The sequence below is a fragment of the Saimiri boliviensis genome, chromosome 15 (genome assembly GCF_048565385.1).
Source record: "Saimiri boliviensis isolate mSaiBol1 chromosome 15, mSaiBol1.pri, whole genome shotgun sequence".
Taxonomy (NCBI): domain Eukaryota; kingdom Metazoa; phylum Chordata; class Mammalia; order Primates; family Cebidae; genus Saimiri; species Saimiri boliviensis.
In genome coordinates, this window is record NC_133463.1 from 13,674,094 (window position 1) to 13,696,241 (window position 22,148).

General features: G+C 38.3%; 1 protein-coding gene across 8 annotated transcripts in view; it reads left to right on the forward strand.

The window, feature by feature from the left end:
* The window catches only part of CHD7 (chromodomain helicase DNA binding protein 7), a 180,371-nt gene that overhangs the window by 95,035 nt on the left and 63,188 nt on the right, over nt 1–22,148 (forward strand). For all 8 annotated transcript variants that reach the window (XM_039464557.2, XM_074386678.1, XM_039464560.2 and 5 more), the window contains 3 exons: nt 13,919–14,060; nt 19,019–19,156; nt 20,173–20,238. In XM_039464557.2, coding sequence (XP_039320491.1) covers nt 13,919–14,060; nt 19,019–19,156; nt 20,173–20,238 — 346 coding nt within the window. The remainder of the gene's footprint in view (nt 1–13,918; nt 14,061–19,018; nt 19,157–20,172; nt 20,239–22,148) is intronic.

Here is a 22,148-nt window from a genome sequence, read left to right on the forward strand (position 1 = left end):
TATTGAGCTGCTTTCTCTAATATCCAAACTAAAAAGCCAAGGCTTTTATGTATTCTGAAAGTTAGGACTTAATGATTATGAACTCTTGATTTACAGACCTTACTGGATAAAAATTAAAAATAAATTTTTTATATTTTTGTGAAAACTTACCATTTAGCAAATGGAATGAAGTCAGCAGTATAATTCTGTGTAAGAATAGACCAGCAACCTCATTTTCAGTGATGATATCAAACTGGACAGGAAGGATTATAGAAGAAAGGTCACTATATTTCACTAAGCATTCCAGCCCTTCTTCCCAGAGGTTGAACCAGGACTGTTAATTCTCTACACTTGGCAGAGTAAGACTTCCAGGAGCAGGATTGGAATCCTAGTGAGCAGTGCAAAAGAAATCAAATAGTACTTGTCCATTGTATATGTGTTCAAGAGTAACATGCATTTTAGGTTCTGGGGAAGACCCTCTTTCACCCCATAGCCCCCCCCACATCAATTCTCTGACTGCCCCCCAACAAAGAAGCATTTTTATTCAGTAAGAAAAGCTGAGAGGAGAAGATATTGAAGACTAATTTTTTTCATTTGTACTGAATGTTTCTTACAACTGTTCTGAACCAGTTCCAGACATCTGAATCTATTTTTCTGAATGTGGCTCATGTTAGAAAATATAGTTTCCAGATGGAACTATGGTCAGCCTTGGTTAATCCGAATCTGTTTGCAAACTCCATTAGAAAACACTCTCCACCCCATACCCTCATGTGCACGTGTAAACACACACCTGTGCATGCACACACAGTCCATTCTGCATTTGCTGTGAACTTTTTGAGATTACTGCCCTGTGTGTGCATGCCCAGGTACACAAATAGAGGAGATTAATTGTGTGACTAGAAAGGTGTTGCCTTGAAGTGAAAGGACAATAATCTAAACAACTCCAAATACATTATTATGCGGTATTTTAAAAGTTTGAATCATAGCCATTTAGGAAATTTTGCCTTCAGTATTTTTTATGGTGCCAAAGTAACTGAATTATATTCACTAACTCAATCTTACAGATAATTTAATATTTGCATTTACTTGTGAATTTTCTTTGATGCCTCAGTGTGTGGTCTCCTGATTGAAAACCATCCCCCCCTTTTTTTTTTTTCTCCTTGTGAACATTCTTTTAAACTTAACATATTATAAAATCTGTTTTATTTATTTAAGAAATATTTTATTAAATGCTTATTATTTGCAGGTACTGTTTTAAGAGTTAGGGATGGGGGGGGAAGACACGGGTAGAATTTTGGTTTGACTTTATGAGGTGGTTTAAAAAATATGTAATTACCTAAATCTAAGTATTATGCTTTTGGTAGGAGAAAGCATAAGCTTATTTCTCCCAAAGAAAGAAATCAAAGCAAAAATCTTAAAAAGAATGTATTCGTTTTTCTTTAACCTAAAATGTAGGCATCTGTGTTCTAAAGAAGCTTTCTGGAGCTCAGGAAATACATTACCAGTATTAATCTTAGCATCAAGATGTATATCTGATTCTAGTTTTCATATTAATTTTTATATTTATCACCTAATAGTAAAAATATATTTTAAAAGGAAAAGAAGATAACACTCTATATTGAATATTGTCATGGATTTCCAAGTATATCCTTTCAAGTTCTGAATGTACATCAGACTGGCCCTATGTTTAAAAACTTACTTAGCATATCCTTACCTCTTGTAGAGTCCTTTAGGGCAGGTATTAACATGCTGTATTTAACAATGAAATTTGTTAAAATTTCCCCAACAACTGTAAGAAACTCTTTGAAACTTGGAGCACCAAACCTAGTCAGTCCCAGGCATGCCATGTCTTCTTGGTGCAGATATAGACCCTGTGTTTATCCTCTAGAGAAACATTCAGTGCAAGTATCACAGGCTTGCTGTCCACCCTGAAGTATGAATCAGAGTCTGTCCAGAGTGAAGTGTTTGGCATTGCTGAATCTGAATTTTGGCTTTGCACTAGAGTCACAAGCTTTTGGTAGGAAGAAAAGGGTATCTTTTCTCTGAAAAAGAGTGTCTAGTACCTTCCCCGCTCCTGCCACTTTTGACTAATAGTCTCAGTCATTGCCTGCTATAGGCAACAGTTATTTTTACCCTAAGTGGTGTGAAAATAATTGGATGGAACACATTTGATGAGCCTAGGGATGTACAGGTTAAAAAGGGAACTGCTGTAACATGGCCCAAAGACTTAGGATGCCACACTGAGGGGCAGGGCACAAAGAGTGTTGGTGGTACCTCTGGTGGCCCTGGTCACTTGACCACCTATAAGGCCACTGCTGCTTTACGATGAAGTGTGGTAAGGACATTCCTGGATTTCCCTGTTGTTGACAGTCAAACAGGGGTGGCTGTCCAAGCATATGGTAGTTGAATTGAGGTTTTAAGTAAATTAACAAACCAGACCATTATTTTGTTGAACCTCATTGTTTCTCTTGATCTGATAAATTGAGTATGTTGCACTGTGGTCTCATTGTTCTACTAAGTGTAGAAAGGAAACAGCATCCCTGGAGCAAGGATAACTAGAGTGCATACAACTACATGTAAATTCTGAAGAGCATAGTAGAATAATTATGTAAATTGAATATGCAGTGATGAAGGTAATAGGGGGTTTGGGTTATGTTAGCACTGGGTTTGAATTGCCATAGCAGTTTGCTTTGAAGCACTGGAATACAACAGTGGCAATTTTGTTTTGCAAAATGTTATGCGATACCAGTTATTTCCATCCTTGAATAAGTTAACTTGATGAATTTGTTTATACAGAAAATAATTTTCCTACAGAGAGCTAAAATAGAGGGAATAAACAGAACTGAAATGAAAAATTTAGCATGGGACTGCTCAGATCTTTACTCTACAGCCCTGCATGCCGTATCATTGCTGTGTTCTTCAAACAAGTGTGCTGTTCTTTGGGCGGGAGGTAAAGGAAGTGGCCCTCGGGTGCTCTGGCTCTCTCTGCGCTGTGTCACTGGCAAGGAGAGAGCTTGGTCTGCGTCACTCACACTCACCATGGTGAAGGACATGTGAAGACTGGCTGTTGTCATGAGCTGATTTTCCTTGTGTGCCTCCTCACTGCCTGGCACCCCATCTTGTTCTGTAAAGTGGCAAAAGCTTGAATTTGTGGCCATTCCAAGAGAACTGGCCTTTTTGACAACCAAAATATAATCATACATGACTTTCTTCTGCAGGAGGACCTCCAAGAATCTGCCCAGAAATTGTTACGTAGAGCGGTGGTGAAACAGGAAAAAATGTTCAGCATCACAGAAAGACATGTAAAAACCTTGATGAGAAAAACGGGCCACATTCCTCTTCTCTAATCAGGCCGTATCTTTTTTCCCTTTCCCGTTTCATGCTAAGTATATATTTTTTTCTGTCCATTTTTCTAGTGGTCTTCCCAGTTGTCCTTACAGCTTTCATATATTCGTTGTTAATATTGAAAATAACAACAAAGACATTTGTGGGTTGGAGAGGATGCCGTTTTGCATATGGAAGGATTCATGGAGCTGGAATATGAGGATTTGCATCCTTTTCAATGCATTTTCTGTTGTGCGTGCATGTACCTTGTGAGATGAGAAAGAATTTGGAGGAAGTGCTTCCTTTGAATGACTCTTGAGGGATTTAGTGGTCCATTTAGCTATATAAAGATTCTTTGAATGTACAGAAAGAAGGGAACTTGGCCAAAGATTGTGACTTGACTGCTGAAGCTTAAGTTAAATGAAACAACACAGACTTGCTGCTAATGCAGTTTCTAGGAATGCCTTTCATTCCTTACTTTATACTCTGTCCCCAATGTTAAACTTAGTAGAAAATTAAATGTTATTTTTCAATTAACAGTGAAGTTTTATTTTAAACATGCTGTTCTTATTTAAAACACGCACACACAAAATATCAAAAACATGTGAGGGTGCTTTTTGCAAATCATACTATCATTACCATTAGTAGTAATAGTATCTATGTAGCAACTTTCTCTGAGGAACTCAGCTTTTCAAATATTGTTTTCTTAGTTACGAGATAAAAGAGTAGAGGCACTTACCCGAGCAATACTTTTATTCGGCCACCAAGCCCAATGGTGGTACATTTTTATAAACTAATACATATTTTATGGTTTACTCTTGCATCTGTAAAATTTCTCAATAGAGATTAAGCACAAAAGTAACCCATTATGCCAGCTGTACTAATAAGTACAGAAACCCAGGTAGTCAGATATCTTCCTGGCAGGTATGTGGGTTAAGAAAATAAATTAAACCCACAGCCTTTCTTTGATTTTTTTTTTTTTTTGGGGGGGGGGTGGGTAGCTGTTTGTCCTGATGATTTTCTTATTCTTTATTTTACTCACGTGCTGTGATTTACCATTTACTCTTAATGCAAGACGTTGGAAATTCGAAAAGACAAGACTAAGTGTTTTAGACCCTGTGCCTGGTGGAAGAGGGTAGAGGTTTCTTACACGTGTGGTCGTAAATGAATCTTTGGGCCGTTTCAGTGTTGGCGCCCGTGGACGTCGTACGGCCCTGCCCCCGACCCGTCCTGCCCACTCTCTGGTTCATTAAATCCAAGCTTGTGCTCTCTTTCCTGCTGTCTAAAACGCTGTCTTCTCTTCAACAAAAGGACCATAGGATCTTTTAAATCCCAAATCCTTCTTTCCTTTAGGGGGAACCACCTCAAGGCCTTACTTTTGCCAGCCAGCAGCAGTGGCCCCAGTGTGGCCCTTCCTCGTATTTGGTTTTATCTTAAACTGGCTGAGTAGGCAGGGTGAAAGGGTCATCAGCTGCCTGCAGGGTGAGAGGGTCATCAGCTGCTTTTAGTACAGACCCCGGTGTCTTTGACATGTGTGGTTCAGTTCAGATGCATCAAGGGGAGAGAATGCCTAGCAACACTGACCTTGAAAGCAATTGTGCCAACTCATGGTCTGTGCCAGATGCAAGATGGGTCACATTGGGCCTGGTGGAAATTTGTTCTGCCCATCCAGTGAACTGCAGTGAACTCAAAAGCAGTGGCCTGTTGCCACTCTGGTTTATATGGGAGAAGGTGGTGTAGACCCTACTTTCAGCTCTCACTACAGCCATCAAATGGAAGTTCAGATGTGAGGAGGCCCTGAGCCACAGTGGGATGTTAAAGGGAGATTTTTCTGGAGACACATTCCCTGAAAGTCTTCAGTGGAATTTTAGGGTGGAGTGTATGTTGCCATACAGTAGATGTGTTGCAATGTTAGGGTTGGCAGGTAAAGAGCAGAAGGAATCATAGGCTGATTTTATCTTTTATTTAAAGAAGCCTGTATATGTGGAAATGAAATGCTTTTGAAAAATGAAATTCTGAACAAATGCAGTTTGTACCTGATGTGTAAAGATCTTTATGTTAGTTGTCCTCTGCCTGGACAAAGGTCCCCTTGAGTCTTTGGATGCTTGTGCAAAGCTGCCGTGTAGAGCATCAGTCATCTGAAATGCCAGCCCTCACTTCAGCTACATTTGTGTAGAAGTCTGTGACTTAGCTTTCAAACATTAAATAGGAATTTGAGAGTGCAAATCAAGGAAAAAGACATTTTTTAAAAGTTAGACAATACCCTTAAACTTCCATAGAATACTAATTTTATATGTTGCCCTGACTTTGATAGGAATAATATAATTTTGTGGGAAAGTTTGGCTTCTCCTCTTGCGGTGGATGGTGATAGTTTCTTCTTTGTGGTTTTACCATTTAATCTGCCGAAGTCTCATCTCACCTGTGGCACCTGATTGACATGTGGACAGGCAGCAGGGCTCATTTGTTGTGTTAGCCTCTCTGGCAGATTAGAGACCATAATGGTGAATCTAGGGAGGGGGTTCTGACTGCCAAAGTTACCCTCACTCGTGTCCCTTTCTACTTCATAGGATTGCTATACATGAAGAAGACTGGCATCTTAAAATGTGACACAGGTAGTCAAATGCGTGCCTTACAGTTTTGCACTTGGAAAGATGCACTGTGGTAAAAGGCCATTGAAAGGCATACTTTTGCATCAGTTTCATAGTGTCTAATTGGTTTAATTCTTTATGTTATGCTCAGGAAATGGAGAGTGTGAATCAAGAAAAAAGGCACTGTTCTTTTTTGAGTTGAACAATACCCTTAAAATTCCATTAGAATACTGATTTTATGTGTAGCCCTGACTTCTATAGGAGCAATATAATTTCATAGGAGTTTGGCTTCCATTATGATGCCAGGTGATGCCACATAGCCAAAATGTTAATGTCTGTGTTAAACTTCTATGATCAGATAACACATTAGCTAACTAGACTTCTTTTCCGTGTTACTTCTGGCAGATCTGAATTTAATCCATAAAACTCGGTAACTTGTAGATTTTCTTCCTTCCTTCCTTCCTTCCTTCCTTCCTTCCTTCCTTCCTTCCTTCCTTCCTTCCTTCCTTCCTTCGTTTGTTTGTTTTGTTTTTGAGACAGACTTGCTCTGTTGCCCAGGCTGGAGTGCAGTGGCATGATCTCAGCTCACTGGAACCTTGGGTTCAAGAGATTCTTCTGCCTCAGCCTCCTGAGTAGCTTGGGACTACAGACATGTGTCACCACACCCTGTTAATTTTTATATTTTTAGTAGAGTTGAGGTTTTACCATGCTGGCCAGGCTGGTCTCAAATGCCTAACCCAGGTGTCCCCAAACTACGGCCCCGCGGGCCTCATGCGGCCCCCTGAGGCCATTTATCCAGCCCGCTGCCGCACTTCAGGAAGGGGCACCTCTTTCATTGGTGGTCAGTGAGAGGAGCACAGTATGTGGTGGCCCTCCAACAGTCTGAGGGACGGTGAACTGGCCCCCTGTGTAAAAAGTCTGGGGACACTTGGCCTAACCTCAAGTGAGCTGCCTGCCTCAGTTTCCCAAAGCGCTTGGATTACAGGTGTGAGTCACTTCACCCAGCCCCAGGTGACTTTTGTCTAGGATCTTGCTCTGTTGTCTAGGCTAAAGTGCATCATTGCAATCTCGGCTCACTGCAGCCTCAGCCTCCTGGCCTCAAGCAATCCTCCTTCCTCCCACCTCAGTCTCTTATTTTTTTGTTTTGATTCTTGCAGATCCAGATCTACAGACGGGTTTTTTTTTTTTTTTTTTTTTTTTTTTTTTTTTTTGTATTTTTTATAGAGACGAGGTTTTGTCGTGTTACCCAGGCTGGTCTCCAACTCCTGGCCTCAAGCAGTTCACCTGCCTCGGCCTCCCAAAGTGCTGGGTTTACAGGCGTGAGCCACTGTACCCAACTGGTGACCCATTTTAAAGAACTTAAAACATTTATTAATAATTCTTCATTGAAGTTGTACATTTGTTGTCCGTAAGTAAAACAGAATTCCTCCCTCTTCCTTTCCTGCTAACAGCTCTCATTTCTTTTTCAACTAGAACAGTAGGGTGAAGAATTCGTGGCTGGGGTTTAGGAATTGAGGGTGGTGACACACCTGCTTGGAGTGAAGCACATGGATGCCAGGCTAGGTGCCTGAGAACCGAGGGTGCCTGAGGCTGCCGGGTACAGGATTACAGACATCTGGGCACTACGCTGAGCACTACTGGGGCCTTTGCCAAAGGGGCACTGGAAGTCTTGGTCTGAAGTTGTTGGCCTCTGGGTTTATTACCTGCCATTCAGAGTCTGATTTGTCCCCTTCCTCATTAGTTTATTCTGTTGCTGCATTTTATTACATGCTAGTTTAGCTGTTAAATAAATTTTTGTCTTAGGACTTTCTTTGAAATTTTTATTTTGTGGGGTTGATTTTACTCAATGATGTACCACATTTTATGCTGCTTTAATTGGCATTTTAGAACTTTGTACTTTTATCTTTTTTTTAGTTTGCCTTTTTGTCCTTTAGCTTTCCTTTCAATTGTCTGAAAAACTTACCAACTAGTAGATAGGGCTTAAAGGAAATCCTCTGCCCTTAAGCTGAGACACCAGACACTCTCCTCTGCCGGCATTGAGCCCTTGGCCTCCAGCATCTGGCTGTCTGCCTTATTGTGGCAGCCCAGATCGTTTTAGAGTTGTGTTTTGCCACGGACATTGTGCATCACATTCTGTGTGGCATCCCATGCCACAAAAACATCTCTTGTACTTCTTATCCATTAGGCTCATTTCTTTATTCAAAAGCCTTTTCAGGATATAAAGTGTTAAGAATATGCTTTAATACCTTTCACTCTTTGGAAAGATTATAATGTAACACTTTGGAGAAGCTTGAGACTCTGAAAACAAACCTGATTAATCCTCATGACCTAAGCCTCAAGGTTAATTTTTCCCAGTATGGTGAGAAACTTCACTAACTTAGCCCATCTGAAGGGACTGTTTGATTGAGAACTCCTTCCCATTGTCCAGATACCCTCATTAGCTGACCATATTCTCATCACACTTGGGTCTACAATGTGGTTCTTTTTCAAATTTTCTTTCTATTCAGATCTTAGATCATTAGGCTGACACTAATCAATGTTTAACTGTGTTCCATTTTTGTAATAAATGAGGGCAGCTACCTGGCTTTCCAGTAAGTTATGGCCCTTTGTATCAAGCTTTGCTTAGAAAGCCAGTAGAAGGAATCAGTTATCTGTACTGAATCCATCCAACCCCATTTCAGGTAATAGCATTAGGCCGTCCTTACTATCTCACAGTTACAAGCTGAACATGACTCCTTGCATAAAGGTAGATTGCCTAGACTATCTCTCCATGTGACAAATACTGCTCTCTGAATACAAAGTTTGTGTTGTTCTACTGCCTGCTTCTAAGAGTTCGCAGTTAGTTGGTGTATGCCTTGGTGCCACTGGTGGCAATTGCAGATCTTAAGAATTTGGTCACTTAGCTATGGACCCTAAGCACATCAACTGCCCACCAGTGTAACCCTAGTCTCATGATAAAATACGAAATGTAAGGCTGGAGGAGGAACTGTGGCCCTTCAACCCTCCAGCAGCATCCTCAGAAAATATTCTCCGTCTGATTACAAGAGCTTGTCTAACATAAGCAGTGGATGACTCTATCTCAGTGTCTTGCTTCATGAGTGGACGGCTCTGGGTCCCAGTCTCTACCCGTACGAGTGGATGACTCCACATCTCTCTAGCCTCAGAGTGGATGGCTCCATGTCTCTCTAGCCTCGTGAGTGATGCCTCTGTCTCTCTCTAGCCTCGTCAGTGGCTTCACGTCTCTCTAGCCTCACAAGTGGATGGCCCCACGTCTCTCTAGCCTTGTGAGTGGGTGGCTCCACATCTCTCATGAGTGGATGGCTCTGTGTCTTAGTCTCTAGCCTCAGGAGGGATGGCCTGCTTTTTGGTCATTATCAGTAAAGATGTGAAATGAGCATCAGGAAATAAAAGAAGTTTGTGAATATGGAGGCAAGGTATGTAGATGGTATTCTTTTCCATTGGTTTTGAAAATATACTAGGTTTCACTATTTTTTGAAACTTTAGCCCACTTTTACTGAGCTTTATAGGTGTTTCGCCAAGGTAGATGCTATGTGGGGTTTTCTTATATACGTTAACGAGAAAAATATTTAGAGTAGTGCCTGGTGCATACTTGGGGCTATATATGTGTTCACTGTTGTTATTGCTGTTACTTGTACTGTCGTAACTAGATAGTTAACAATTACAAGTACCCTACTAGACTCGGCACTAGAAGTGCAAACATAGTAAGACACAATTTCTTCTCTGCTGGAGCTTACGTGATAGTTGGAGAAAGACACACATATGGTGCTTTGGTTTTAATACATTGCAGTAATGTTACCACCAACTTTTGTGTATTTTATATATCCCTTGTATAGAGTACAGCACGTGACATGTGGGTGGAGTGAGGAGATCATATCTGGTCCAGACGGTGGCAATTAGAAAACGCTTCTTGAAGTGAGAGGTGTCCAGGCTGTCTTGTAGTGAGTAGGTTGGGATGAAAGTAGAGGTAGAAGAGATAACATGTGTGTTTGGGGGAATAGTTCTCTATGCCTGGAACGTAAGGAGCAAAGGTCTGGTACATCCATATGGAGAACCTCAGGATATTGTATGCAGAGGAATGCTCCATCAGATTTGCATTTCAGCTGCTTACTGTGGTGACTTGAGATGAGTTTTCAGGTGATGCTTTGGTGGCATTACCATGATGCTGAGGTGGGAAATGCAGGAAGACAGAGCAGGTTTAGGAGAGGAATGAGGGCAGATATGATTTCTTCAAGGCTGGTACCATTCAGGTCTGGAATTTACAGGTGTTCCCTGTACATGACCTAGTTATTCTTACGATCCCACTCACAGACTGCTGTGTGGCTGTAGGCCTGAGCTAGGCCCCATTTATAGCCATCACTGCAGCTGTTAGAGGAGTCTTGTGGTTCTGTATCTGCGTCAAGCAGTTCAGCAGCCTCATCTTCAATATTGCAGTGTTGGATTAAGGGGTGTTACTTCTTAAATACATTATTTGCTCCCCACCTAGAACAGTGGCCCTTTTCATACATTCCAGCTTCTGTTGTCATCTGGAAGAGGAATGTATGTCCAGTGTTTTGGGTTTGACATTATAAAAGACTAGTTTTGGCTCTTACAGAGGTAAATGATAACTATGAGTGTGGACTTTCTGTCCTTTCTCCACTGATCTGATGCTGTATAGCCCTGCACGTGGGGCATGAGGGTGATGAGGCAGTGGGGAGCTGTTGTGATTAATAGTCTGGGCAGGAAATTAGATGTGTCTGAACTAAAGCAGTGGTCATGGTCATGGGGAGGAGTGCACTGTGGGTTTGTTTACTTGCTTGTTCTTTTAGCTAGTGTTTAGGAATGTCAGTGGAGGCTTTCCTTCTATGTATGTTGCTTGGATGAAGTCATCCTTGGTAAAGGTGGGGTCCTGTCTGTAAGTTTCTGCAGTTTATTTCGCCCAAGTGGATCTGAGCCATGGCCAGAGAACACTTCACAGACTCAGCTGCCTGTTTTCCACATGGGTGTGGATGTTAACCATCTGTGCCATTTTCTCATTTAAACCTCATAATGAATCTTGGAAGAATGTATATATATTAATCTTATTTTATAGATGAGGAAACTGAGGCTCAGAGAAATTAAGTAATGTATCCAGGGTCACAGCCTAAATGACAGTTCAAACTGGAACTGAGCTCTGTCTGACTCAAATCAATGCTCATATCCACCATTCTAGATTACCTTCATTTGTTAAAAGAAAAATCTTGACTTGGATAATTTTGGACAAAGCAGTTCTAATACAACACTTACTTGAAAATCTCAATTAGCTTATTGCAGAATAGCAGCAAAGGCAATTTAATTTACATGACTTAATTTTGTCCTTGATGGTAATGTTGTACGGTGGACACTGAAGGTTTTGTTGCCTTTTTGACTTCCTAGGGTCTTCTTTGATTTGTATATTGCTGCCTGGAAATGCTTAGTTGTCCCTTAACAACATGAATAGTGCAAGGTCTGATGAGTTTAGAAATCTTTCCATAGTCAGATCTGGGGTAAGTGCTTCCCTTGGTTACAGGCTTTTTGTCTAAACATTTGGAGAGGGCCTGTCTGACTTTCAGCAATCTCGGAGGTTCCATACAGTTCATTCTTGGGAAGGGCAGATGGAAAATCATTAGCACTTCTCTCCTTCAGCAAATTGATGTTTCCTCAAACCTGGGCTCTGGTTGGCTTCCAGATAGTAAGCCTTTTACTCCTGTAGGATCCTGCATGCAGGGCCCGGCAACCCCTCTAAATTAAACCGTGTACTTCACTCTGGTATAGAGAGGTCACTGTGAAAAGCGCGAGCTGCCAACTCACTTTACCTGGCAATGGTTCAACTCTTTGACAGGCCTACCTCTGATTTAAACAAATTTGAGAAATATGTAAAGTTTTGGAAGCAGTTTTGCACTGATTTGATAAAAGAAACCACAAAACACTGCAGCGCAGGTGTTGAGAATGTTTGAAAGCTGATTGAGGGAAGCAGATGGCTTTAGTCAGTGGCATCCAGCCAAAAGAGCAGGTGCTGGTCATGTGACCGCTGGTTACCAGGGTAATCTGATTGCTCTTGGCGTGCAGATGAAAGGAAAGGGGCCCAGTGTTCAGCTGTAGTATTGTATAATTTGTGGCAGTTAGAGCGGAAATAAATGCTGGAAATGGAACCTCATAGTAGGGGAGACTTCTGTCCATGTGTAGCGTAAACACTAGGACAGTTGGATGAGGAACGGTTGTATGGATTTTTTTAATTTTAAAAATATTACACTTTCTGTGGATCTTTTGGAGGCAAAGTTTTTAGATCACTGCCCCTTTCTTTTCTTTTAAATAAAAATAGCTTTTTAAAAACCTAACTGCCATTTGCTATAATCTTGAATTATTTTCTTATGTAGCTATTTTCTATGTTAAAATGTTAACAAAATAAAATAAAACTCTATTAAAAATAACTAGATGATCAAATATTCTATTTAGTTGAAAAAATACATTTTAGGTGTGTGATGCGTACTTTATTATATTAACAGTGCTTTTGAAATATTTCATGTGACACATGCTTTACTCAAAAGCATATAGATATCTCGGCTGCTTCTTCCTTTTTTTAAATAGTAGCTGAGGGTAAAAACATACTGTTTAATGTATTCTGTCAGCACACTTTCCTAAGAACTTACAAACTTCAGTAAACAAAGCTTTTAAAGATTTTTGAAATACAGCCTTTGTTTTTCAAAATTTATTGGAATTTGAGGCTCCCAAGAATTTTTTTTTTTTTTAAATCATTACTGAAGTTGGATTATTCTTCGTGTTGGATAACAAATGGTAATTGGTGTTAGAAAATTTGAAGCTGATGGCCAGGCACGGTGGCTCACACCTGTAATCTCAGCACTTTGGGAGGCGGAGGCTGGCAGATCACCTGAGGTCAGGAGTTTGAGACCAGCCTGACCAACATGGCAAAACCCTGTCTCTACTAAAAATACAAAATTAGCTGGGTGTGGTGGTGCATGTCTGTAATTCCAGCTACTTGAGAGGCTGAGGCAGGAGAATCGCTTGAACCCAGGAGGCAGAGGTTGCAGGGAGCCGAGATTGAGCGATTACACTTTAGCCTGGGCAACAAGAGCAAAACTCTGTCTTAAAAAAAAAAAAAAAAAAAAAGGAAAAAAGAAAATTTGGAGCTGATCTGGAAATAGAAATGGAAGGTAGCAGTAAGTATACATTCTGAAAAAATGTCAGGTAAAGGTTCTAGAGGTGATGGCAAACTCAAAATATCTTTTTTTTTTTTTTTGAAGTTTATGTCTTTTGTCTTATATAACATTCAAATTCTAATAACATGTGTCAGCACCATACTATGAAATTTGCAATTTATTAGGGTTGCTTTGCTGTGTTTTTATATTTCAGGAAACTGTCCTTTGGGGAAAAAAAGGCCAATCGCATTATATCAAAAAACATCTAGGACCAAAATAAAGCTTATATTTAATTAAGAACACAGCACAAACTAAAATTATGTACAACAGGAAATTACTATGTATTTTGATTATATTCTAAAAGATTATAAGTTGACCAAAAATGTAATTCAACTGTATAAAAGAGTACATCTTCTAGTACTGGTCAAAAGAATACTTAAGTATGTAAAACTATCTACAAAAGATGCAAAGAGATGATCATGATATCATTTTTCATGACAATTTAAAAAAGTGTTCTGTACCTTAAAAACTTGATAGCAAAACTAGATCTTAATCTGATTTTTTATTATGGCTTGATGTACTTACTGGCAGGCTTTTTGCACAAATGTAGTATGTGTGATATTAGTCTTTGCAGGCAATTTATTTTTAATTAGGCCATATATTTGCTAAAAGTGATTGATAGGAATTTTGCAGAAAAACTTAATTGGGAGTTGCATTTAACTGTAAATAGCCAACATGTACTGATTTATCAATTGCCATTAATACTTTTGGGATGTTAATGTGGGAAATACAAGGTATGAGACATGCAGAAACACATTAAAAAGTGAACACTAAGTGATCCACTTTGAATTCTAGTAATAAGAAACCTGACTCAGAAGCAAGTGCTTTGAAGAAAAAGGTCAACAAGGGAAAAACAGAAGGTTCTGAAAATTCAGACTTAGACAAAACACCCCCACCATCTCCTCCTCCTGAAGAAGACGAGGACCCAGGTGTTCAGGTAATACAATTATTGTGATCCCCGAACCTTGGTTATTTAGCATGGGTAACTTTAGCTGTGTATGAAGTACACTAGACCTCCCCTATCTTGTTATAGAGATGCTCTTGAGATGTCTTTACTGCAGTCTGGAATATTATCTCCATAGCAATGATGGGGAGTGGGTGCAGAACAAGAAATTACACTCCTGACGAGAGTGGCTTGGTTTTGCTGTCTTTGACTCTGTAATTAATAAGACAAAGATTCTTCATTTATTTCTGTAAATGTATATTTTGCTCTTTATGTTATTGTTAGCATATTGGTTAACATATTGTTAATACACTGCCTCATTTGAAGCTTCATTCACATTTTTACATTTCTCTAAAGTTTGGTTGGTTGTCACTTTTTAAAATTTTGCAGAATTAAAAAGATAAATTTGTAGTAGCTTGTCTAAAGTTTTTGACATCTGACAGTCAGAGTTGAGATATATTCAAGTAATGTATTTCATGTAATAACTAAAGTTTTTATGAACAAGTCAGTGACTTCCCGAATGGCAGCTCTACAGAATATTCTCCTGAGTTGAAGAGAGTTTTTTATAGGAATGAGTTGAAACACTAACCCTGAACTAAACGTGAGGAATGTAGGTTCTTGTGTGTAAAGTATACTGCCTTCACTGATTGGACTGAAAAGGACCCTTACACGTGACAGTTAAAAATTATTTCCTTGTTAGGTTCCCTGGAAGCATGCCAGTGTAGTCCACTGGGATGGCTGGGAATGTAACTTACGTGAATGACATCTAAGTTGTCAAGGAGCAGTTACTGAAGAGTTGTCCTGGAGTAGGAAGCTGGCCTCGAGAAGCTTTCTGGACTTTTTCTTATTTAGTACACACTCAGGATTTTTCACCTGTGTCCCCACCAATCAGAAACAAAGTATTTGTAGCGTACAGCTCTATTCCAAAGAATTTCAGATATTTTTGGTTTTGGCTTTTTGTTTGTTACAGTAGAACTCTCTGATACCTGAAACTTCCTAGAATAGCCTTAAGGCTAACAACCTGAAAGCAGGGAGGGAAGGAGAGAGATGGAATGAATGAGTGTTTTGGTTTAGTTGGGTTTGTTTGTATGACTAACCTAGTGATAACTTTGGCAGTGTGGGTTATTATGTAATTTTATTTTATACATCAGTGGAAAGATACTGGGAAGGTAAGTAGATATTATTTTTTAATTGCTGAGGCTGTTTTACAACTAAAGCTTTTTAATGATTTTTATTTTTTTTACTGAGATCTGGTGTTACTGAATGAAGTGTTTTAATGATTTTGAATTAATTTTTATCCTTAAGAGTATTTTCTCCTGATTTATGTTTGCCGTAAGTAGGACCTTTATGACAATAGTATTTAGACAACATTAAGAATTTGCTTACATCAGTAGAGGAAATTCTGTTACTCTTTCACAAATACTATTTTTTTTAAAAAAAGTCTGTTTATATTAATTTAGACTCAGATGGACCTTATGAAATACTAGCTTTGTTTTTTTTTTCCTGCTGCAGTTCAGTTATAGAAAACTGCTACTCAATTCAAGTGAACATTGGTGTATCCTTTCTAATTGGCTAGGGCCTAACTATTATGTGTTTAATAGCTAATATAAGCAGCCACCCAAGAGCTGACTTTTAAAGCTGTGCTTTCTTGATATGTCTGACACAGGAAGTGATGCTGACTGGTTGTTTATTATGTTTCTTCCTGTAACACATGCATGAAGGGCTTAACATTAAAATTCTTGAGTTTCGTGATTGATTTACTAAGGGATATGTTATATAATTTTAACTAACTCAAAATTGTGTCACAGGGTATTACAACACTGAGATTGTGGAAACATGTAAATGTTCTAATTGTTACACCTGTTTTAAGTATCTTTTCTAAAGCAATCCAAGTTTAAAAAATTTGTCTATTTTTTAGTGTCAATTCAAAAGTTTTTGAGTTATGGTTTAAATGCAGTTCTTACATTTCATTTTGATTGACAAAAATCTTTCAGATAATAATAGTTCACCAAGTCACAGTAGAAACATTATGTATTAAATCATTTAATTTTACCTTGGGGAATTGTAAAAGGAACCTTGATACTCAAAATAAATGTAAGATCAATTATTATTTTAAAACTAGAGAAGCCATGTAACATTAAGAAATTTTATCAAATTGAGTTATAATTGTATTTTGGGGTTGTTTGTATGTTTGAAGTGACCTCATATCCACTACTAACTAACCCCATCACTATTGCACAGATTTATATCACAAAGTTGATATGAGGAGGAACTTACATTTTAAAAGTTAAACTTACCAACTCATAAATTTCTATTTAAAAAGAAGAAAGCGCCCTGTCTTACTTCACTGGATGGAACCCTTCTTGAACATCAGAGTGGAATTTAGCATAACGTGGATTTGTCTTAGACCCTTTCCAGTTACTTACGTGGCACAACACTGTGACAGTGGAGCCTCAAGCAGGGAAACCTGATGAAACATTGCAGGCAGATCATCAGGAGTTCATTCTTCCTTACTGAAATGGCGGCATAAAGATGGAAATATAAATGAATCTATTTAAATTGAGTTAAATCGACATATCAAATGAAATACACATGATGATAAATTTTGCAGTATTAAAGTTGTTCTTGATAATGGCCTTTTATGTCTTGAAGAATTGGTGGTCCAGAAGTGAGGAATGGTAAAGTGGGCATGAAAGCATGAGTAAGTAGGTCAGCTTTGGAAAGAAAAGGGAAGCTGTACAAGGTAACTGGGCCATTTTTCTTTGGAAAGCTGGAGCTGATTAATGATGACTTTAGTCCTACTAATTACATCTCACGTATGTACCATGTACAGTTCTAAATGCTTCGAATGAATTCCCTTATGTGATCTTCACAGTATTCATATGAGGTAGTTACTGCCATTAACCCCATTCTGCAGACCAGGAATCCAAAGTCCACAGAATTATTTGTCCACGGTCACGTGATAGGAGTCAGGGCCAGTTCAAACAAGGGCACTGGGCTCTAGGACTTACAAGGTCAAATTGCTACCTGAGTCATGGGGAAGGATTGTAGATGTCAGAACCTCTGCTAGAATCTCTGTTGCCTCCACCTGGAATTGATTTGGGCAGCACCAGAGCTTTGTTCTGTAGAGGAGGGTCCCAGGAGGAACCTCTGGCCCATGACACTACTTCCTCTGTGTAAGCCACAGGGAAGTCTCTTAATAAACTTTACTCAGAATGGTCTCATATCAGAAAAGTACTTTGCACCTCTGTGGCCACAGCTGTGTGTGACTTGGAGCTAACAGTCTCTAACAATCCATTTGATGGTCATATTATACCGAGTTTGTATTGTGAACTGTCTTAAATCCCTTCTGAAGAGCAGGGAGGACACAAACTTAATAAGATTAAAATCAATCAGTCACTCTTTGGGGAAAAGTACTGAGATTGTGTTCATCCTGGCTTGAGAGATGACAGTGTCGGTCTTGCCTTAGGTGCACACATGAATGTTTTGCCTGTCTCTGCCTTACTGTCAGCTTTAACATTCATGAGATTCTTTAAAGAAAGTTTCATTTCATAATTCTTAGAAACAAAATTTATATAAAATTTTTCTTCAATATTTTTATTTCTTCTGTGTGCTTTGCAAACTCGTTCCATAGGTTGTAATATTCTTGAATTCATTAGCAGCTTAAAACTTTACATGTGTCATTTTCAAACTTAGATTTCACATGCATATATGAATAAAAAGGTTATTTCTCCTTATTTTTAATTACCTTACAAAATGAATTCTTTGACAAAATGGTTAAATAACATAGAATTATTTTGAACAAAAAGTTCAGAACCTCTTGTTCTGCTCCATTCACTTCCCTTCCCATCATTAATAGTTATTAATAGTCTGTTGTGTGTCCTTTCAGATTCCTTCTTATTTAAAGCCATACACATATACATTCATTTTTCAGCAAATACTCATTGAGGCATAGAAAAGTAAACAAGATATCTAGTCTTTTTGTCTTAAGAAGTTATTATATGATGAGCCACACATCCAAATAGATACATAAATTTTTTATTTCTCTTAAATAGAATCTTAAGCTACTTTTGGTTATGTGGCTTATTTTTCTTATTTTACAATTTGTCTTGCAGATATTCTCAAGCTTCCTGGAAGTGAAAGTAGTGAGTCCAAGGGTCTGCATGTTTTAAGTTTTGATAGATAGGACCACATTGTCCTGCAAGGATTGTACAGGTTCCATTTTGACCACAAGATTGTGAGAATACCCAGTTTGCCAGTAATCCTGCTTATACTGGCTGTTTAATTTTTAATTTTAAACCACTATGGTAAAAAATACTATATTTTAAAAAGTTACTTTTCATAGTCATTCATTATGAATTTTTCTATTTAACCCTTCATCTATGCAGAAATTTTCAGAGTATTTTTTTTTAGGATCAAGATTAAAATACAAAAACCTTTTATTTAAAATGACCTGAAATACCTTGGATAGTATTATAACAGGATGTGTATAGAACTTTGTAATTTACACATTATCTTCTAATGCAGTTATTTTGTTTTTGGACTCTTTATGTGGGAAAAATGTTAAAATGTCCAAAGGTAGAGGGAGTAATATAATGAACTCCTATAGATTCGTTAGCCAGCTCCAGTATCGCTGCCACTTTTGATGGACATACTGACTGAGCGAGGAACCAGATTTGTTGTTATTTTCATTTTCCCAGTTGAAGGGCACATAGCTGGGAGTGGCAGAGCAGGGCTACAGCTGTCCCAGGCGTCTGACTACAGATTTCCACCCATGTCTATTGTATTTGTTACCACTGTGATCTTTTCGCATCATTACAGGATTAATATTATCAACCTTTTCCTTACGATTAATTAAATAAAAAAATCATTCTCCAACCCTGAGACAAAGAGCATTTTTCTTTTTAATCAATTACTAATTTCAAGGCCACTGTTTTGGGTTTTTGTTTTAGAAGAGACGGTCCAGCAGACAGGTGAAGAGAAAACGCTACACTGAAGACCTGGAGTTCAAGATTTCCGATGAGGAGGCAGATGATGCAGATGCTGCTGGGAGGGATTCCCCCTCCAACACCTCACAGTCAGAACAGCAGGTTAGTGCCAGATCTGTGGGATTCACGGATGCATTTTAAAGATGGACTGAAAGTTTCATTGCTGCAATCTGAGAAGTGCAATGGAAGCATTGGAGACTTTCAGCAGGGAAACATCCATCTAATGTTGGCTAATGTGCTATGGGAAATTTGTTGTTTAGCAGTATCTTTTAAAAAGCTCTGTTCACTGCAATTTATTTTTATATAAGCCTGTGATATGTAATTTGACACAATTTTGGAGAATTAATGGTCTATGCTAAGGAAGAGTCAGAGCTAGAATATAAGGAGACTGAATATACCTCTGAGAATTCAGTGCTGTGGCTTCTGGGACTTTAATAAACCACTCAAGCTTGTCTCCTGCTGTTAGGCACTGTGAGAACCCCTTTATGAAATTACTGCCTTGTAGTACCCAGCAGGGTGTACTTTATTCTCTGTGCAATGTAAATGATGGATAAAACAGTTTGTATAAAATATGGGTAGTAATGTAGAATTGAGTATTACAAAGATCTTTTGAAAAATACATTTTTCTTACCACTACTGTACTTTAGTTAACAAACTGGTAACACATTGAAAAGTATATTAAATTCACCTTTGTGTTTCATTTGGTAAGTTGTTACATAGCGTTTTATGTGACATCAGAGATAAAAGATGCCTACTATAGCAGAATGATGAGTATATTTACCTCATGGGATAGGTGAAGAAAAGTTACATTTTTGACTGCTAACATTCAGAGATTATTTTGTCTTGGTGGCTAGAATTTCTGAATGCTCTCTAGTTTTAAGGACCTAGGCTGGTCCACATTATTAAACCATATAATCATGAATTAATAAACATAAATCTTCCTTTTGCCTTTCAGTAGGGTGAGATTTTTGTTCATTTCAGTTACGTTTCACTGATAACTTTGTATCCAGTGACCTAAAGGGTGTGGAGGTGATAGCAAAGGGGAATGATTTCTTGCCTTTATAGCTTAGGATGAGATGTTTTCTATTTGGACTGATTCACGTGACTTTATTTTTTAGGAATCTGTTGATGCAGAAGGCCCAGTGGTAGAAAAAATCATGAGCAGTCGTTCAGTAAAAAAGCAGGTGAGCATCATTTGGAGTGATTGAAATCTGGGATGTACGAGACTCTTAGAGGTTGTTGGCTTTGTAATTTTCTTTTAAAATTCTAATCCTGTAAAATAAAACTTGTAGTAATATTTCTAATCCTGTCTAATCTATTAACCCAATATGAATCTTTGGGACATTTGACTCCAAATGAAATTAAAATATATCAAGAAGTCAGTGCTTTGTTACATCATTCAGAGTAGACTAGAAACTCAGACATCTCCAAAGAAATGTATGGGACTTTCAGGGTTGCAGACTGTGTTTTTCAAAAATGTTATTCATAAAAATCAGAAACACGAATTTACTTCTAATCTCTCTTAGGAAAGTTTCTCCCCTCTTCCATGTTAGGATGGAAATTCTGTTTGTCATTTTAGCAAGTAGGTGTTTTCTCATATGTTTTTTAACGTTTTTTCATATGCAATTGAATTATTCATTAGTGACTTTCTTGCCAATGCAAAGATGAAATACAGGTCTATTTTCAGTGTAATTTAAAAAAAAATAGTTTGACTTAGTACTTCAGAATTATTCAAAGTTTGTGTTGATCTGCAAAGGTGAGCTGTAAGTATCTGTCACTAGCTTGATAGCTTTGTCATTGAGGGACATATGCTCTTTAACGAAAAATTCCAGTGACACTGTGTTTTCTTTTACTGGTGAAAATTCCCTGTTTTATCTCAGTTACCTCTTTTCTTGCCCACTTTGAGAAAATGTTTTGCTTAGTTTGAATAATTACATAAAACTGCAGGTGCATTAGGTATGACAACATGCAATTTTCCATGTCTCTAGAAAGTGGTAGACACATAGGTGTTTGTGTCACAGTTCTTTTTATTTGCTTTCAGAGAAGGTGGAACTACAACTTCGTGTTCCAGCATGTAAAACAAACTTTTAAAAAATTTAAAAAAATGCAATAAAGACATGGTCTAGCTGTGTTGCCCAGGCTGATTTCAAACTCCTGGGCTCAAGCAATCCTTCTGCCTTGGCCTCCCAAAGTGCTAGGATTACAGATGTGAGCCATTGTGCTTAAACTTGTTTAATTTTAGTAAAATGTATAGAAAGTGTAACTTCCCAGTAAGAGAGATGAGGAATGGAGAACTTACAGGACTCAGTGAGAGTCCTATAATAAAGTGAGATCCCAGGCTTATCAAATAGGAAACCATTACTGTTCAAATACTGCTACTGAGTGATACTTCAATGTGTTACTGTGCCAGCAGTAAACTTCTCTTTACTTTCATTTCAATATTGTTTGTGTGATCCAAGGTATAAATATTTATTGGAATATACATCTCCAGTTTATATGAATATAATCAAGAGCAACATTTCAAGTTGTTTTCCCATTGAGTATAGGGGATACGAGGCATGGAGTGACTGGCTATCTGGTGACTCTTTGGAGTGAAGATTTCCTCCCTGATGAATTAAATGATAAAATCTCAGCCAAATTTCCCACCTGTTCAAGTAGAAATGGGCACTATTTAACTCATTAGAAGGTTGCATTTTTGTCTACTAATGACTCTAGAACTGCTAATTTGTGAATTGTAGATATATGGTAAAATTTAAATACTTGACATGCTTTGAAGAATAATCCCCTTCACTGAATTGAAGTGACTTGTTTGAGTAAATAGCATGTCGTTTGGATGGGATATATTAATTTTCATTCAATTGATAGTGCTTCAGCAGGCATACTCAGCAGGTTTAGGGGTTGCAAATTATAATTAGCCCTATTATTCAGAGCTGTTTAGACTATACATTATGTAGAACATTGCTTTTTTATTTCTGTTTTGCCCACTTTAGGGCTTTTGTTTTCTTTTCCTCTTTAGCTGCCCTTTAAAGATAGGTACCCATGGTTTAGGAATAGATGCTATTAACCATTTACCGATGACTGGGTTTATCTTATC